The 2,265-nt window shown below is 42.1% G+C and overlaps 1 protein-coding gene across 1 annotated transcript in view; it reads left to right on the forward strand.

Annotated features, from left to right (window-relative positions):
- LOC101862083 (rho GTPase-activating protein 18) overlaps nucleotides 1-2,123 on the forward strand; it is a gene marked incomplete in the record, with an annotated part of 36,002 nt that extends 33,879 nt beyond the window's left edge. The window contains 1 exon segment of the mRNA XM_013090011.2: nucleotides 675-2,123. Coding sequence (XP_012945465.1) covers nucleotides 675-769 — 95 coding nt within the window.
- Between the last annotated feature and the right edge of the window lie 142 nt (nucleotides 2,124-2,265).

Genomic DNA, 2,265 nt, shown 5'->3' on the forward strand with positions numbered 1-2,265 from the left:
TATATATATCAATCTCTTCTCCTTCTTTTCTATGTACATGTATGTTACTCTCTTGCAACACCTCTAATCCTGGGTACTAATAAAATAAAATTATGTTGCAAGTGACATAAAACACTTACTTAGTGGGTGGTTAGCAGGTGCTCTGGTGTGGTTTGCTCCTTCTTTCCTATCAAACATCTATCGTCCTTGTTTCTCCTCCTTCTTTTTCTTGACCGATATTCTCTTGTAACACTTCTAATGTCAGACACTTATAATATGGCCTTTTTGTGCTGCAATTGCCGTAAAACAGTTACTGTGGGTGGTTGGCGGGTGCTCTGGTGTGGTTTGCTCTTTCTTTCCCATCAAACATCTATTGTCCTTATCTCTCCTCCTTCTTTTTTGTGTTTGTTACTCTCTTATATCACCTCTAATCTTCGGCGCTTATATGACCTTGTGTTTCAAGTGCCGTAAAACATTTACTGAAACTAAACGTGGGTGGTTGGCGGGTTCTCTGGTTTGTTACTCTCCTTTATAACACCTCTAATCTTCTGGCGCTGATATGACCTTCTGCAGTTGCGAGCGCCGTAAAACCTCTACTAAAACTAAAAGACTACAACGAAACTAAAATAAATACTCACTAAAACCAAACTCGTAAGCAGAAATAAACTAAGACTGTGTGATTTCCTCCTCCCCAGCTGAGCGGTGTCTGGACCCCCGCACCAAGATGATGGACCTGTACCACGTGAACCCGCTGGCCGACTGGGTCATACGCAAAAAGAAAGGGAGATAAACCACAGTTGCTGTTTTTACCGTGTTTTGCTCAGGCGTGGGTGGGCTGGTTGGGACATTTTCTTTTGGACTTCTGGGTTTTTTACAACTCGGAGGAAAATGTAATGGCTGCGTCAGGTGCTGTAAAACATTGCCTGCGTCAGGTGCTGTAAAACATTGCCTGCGTCAGGTGCTGTAAAAACATTGCCTACGTCAGGTGCTGTAAAACATTGCCTGCGTCAGGTGCTGTAAAACATTGCCTGCGTTAGGTGCTCTAAACTATTGCCTGCTTCAGGTGCTAAAATTTAATATATTTCCTGCGTCAGTGCTATGAAATATCACCTAGGCCGGGCATTATAGAATAAATAATGCCTTCACCAGGTGCTATAGAATCATCCTTGCGTCAAGTTCTATCGCCTGCGTTGCGTCTGATAAGATAATACCTGCGTTGGGTGGTATTACACCTGCGTTTTGTATTATTAAATAACACCTTTGTCAGTGTGTTATAAAATTACTCTTGCCTCGGGTACTGTAGAATAACGCCAACGTGGGATGTTAAAATACTGTCTGCGTTGGGTGTTTTAAAACCACGCGTGCGTTAGGAGGAGTGATTTCCATTCTCGTCAAACTCTTGAGTTGTTACACACTTGTGAACTGCGATCTCTCTGGATTACCTCGCTCCCACCTCGTGGATTTCTGCCCATCGCTGCCTGCTAATCTAGCCCAGGAAGAAGAAAAACGGCGTCGAGCTCAAGGGATGCGGTTTGAATCCCCGTCTGAATGTGACTCTGTGACTGTGAGAGATGGAAAGACAGCGACTTGTGAGATTGTGTTTTTCGATTTTTCCATAGAGATGGGAGTGCTGTTTTCTCGGACACTGAAATCCTCGGCTTCTTTGATGATCCGGCGTACATGTCATGTTACTAAAGATATATTATGTCTGTTATTATATATAATATACCCAATGTTGACATGGTTTAAAAAATTTTTTTTTTTTAAGATGTCGTCCAGTAATAAACTTTCGAAATCCAGGCAGAACCTTCAGATGTTTCTTGTAGAAGGTTTCTGGAGGGTTTCCAATTTTTCTGGCGTTAATGTAGAAGGTTTCTGGAGGGTTTCCAATTTTTCTGGCGTTAACCCTTTGAACCCGTTAGGCGGGTAAATCGGCCTGGGCAATATTTTACTGTATACCGTAAGGCCGGTTCACCGGGGCACGGACTTCCCTGAGTTGTGTAGTCTGTCGAAAGTACTCTCTTTATTTCTTGTTTGTCATCTTACAATATTTCCACCTTGGAATAAGGTCAACAAGTCTTTTTGTGTATGTGCCCCCAAAACACTGTGAACTTGGATGAAATTTAATAAAAATGTCCGGAATAGAGATTTGAGAAATTTCAAGATTTAAGGTTCAAAGGGTTAAGACGTGCTTGCTTGGTAGCCACAAATTTATGAACCACATTGTCATTGATAAGCAGAATAGGCAAAGACAGACGTGACAAGTGTGTATATTGATATGGCAGC

Source organism: Aplysia californica, unplaced genomic scaffold (assembly GCF_000002075.1).
Source record: "Aplysia californica isolate F4 #8 unplaced genomic scaffold, AplCal3.0 scaffold01106, whole genome shotgun sequence".
Classification (NCBI taxonomy): Eukaryota; Metazoa; Mollusca; class Gastropoda; order Aplysiida; family Aplysiidae; genus Aplysia; species Aplysia californica.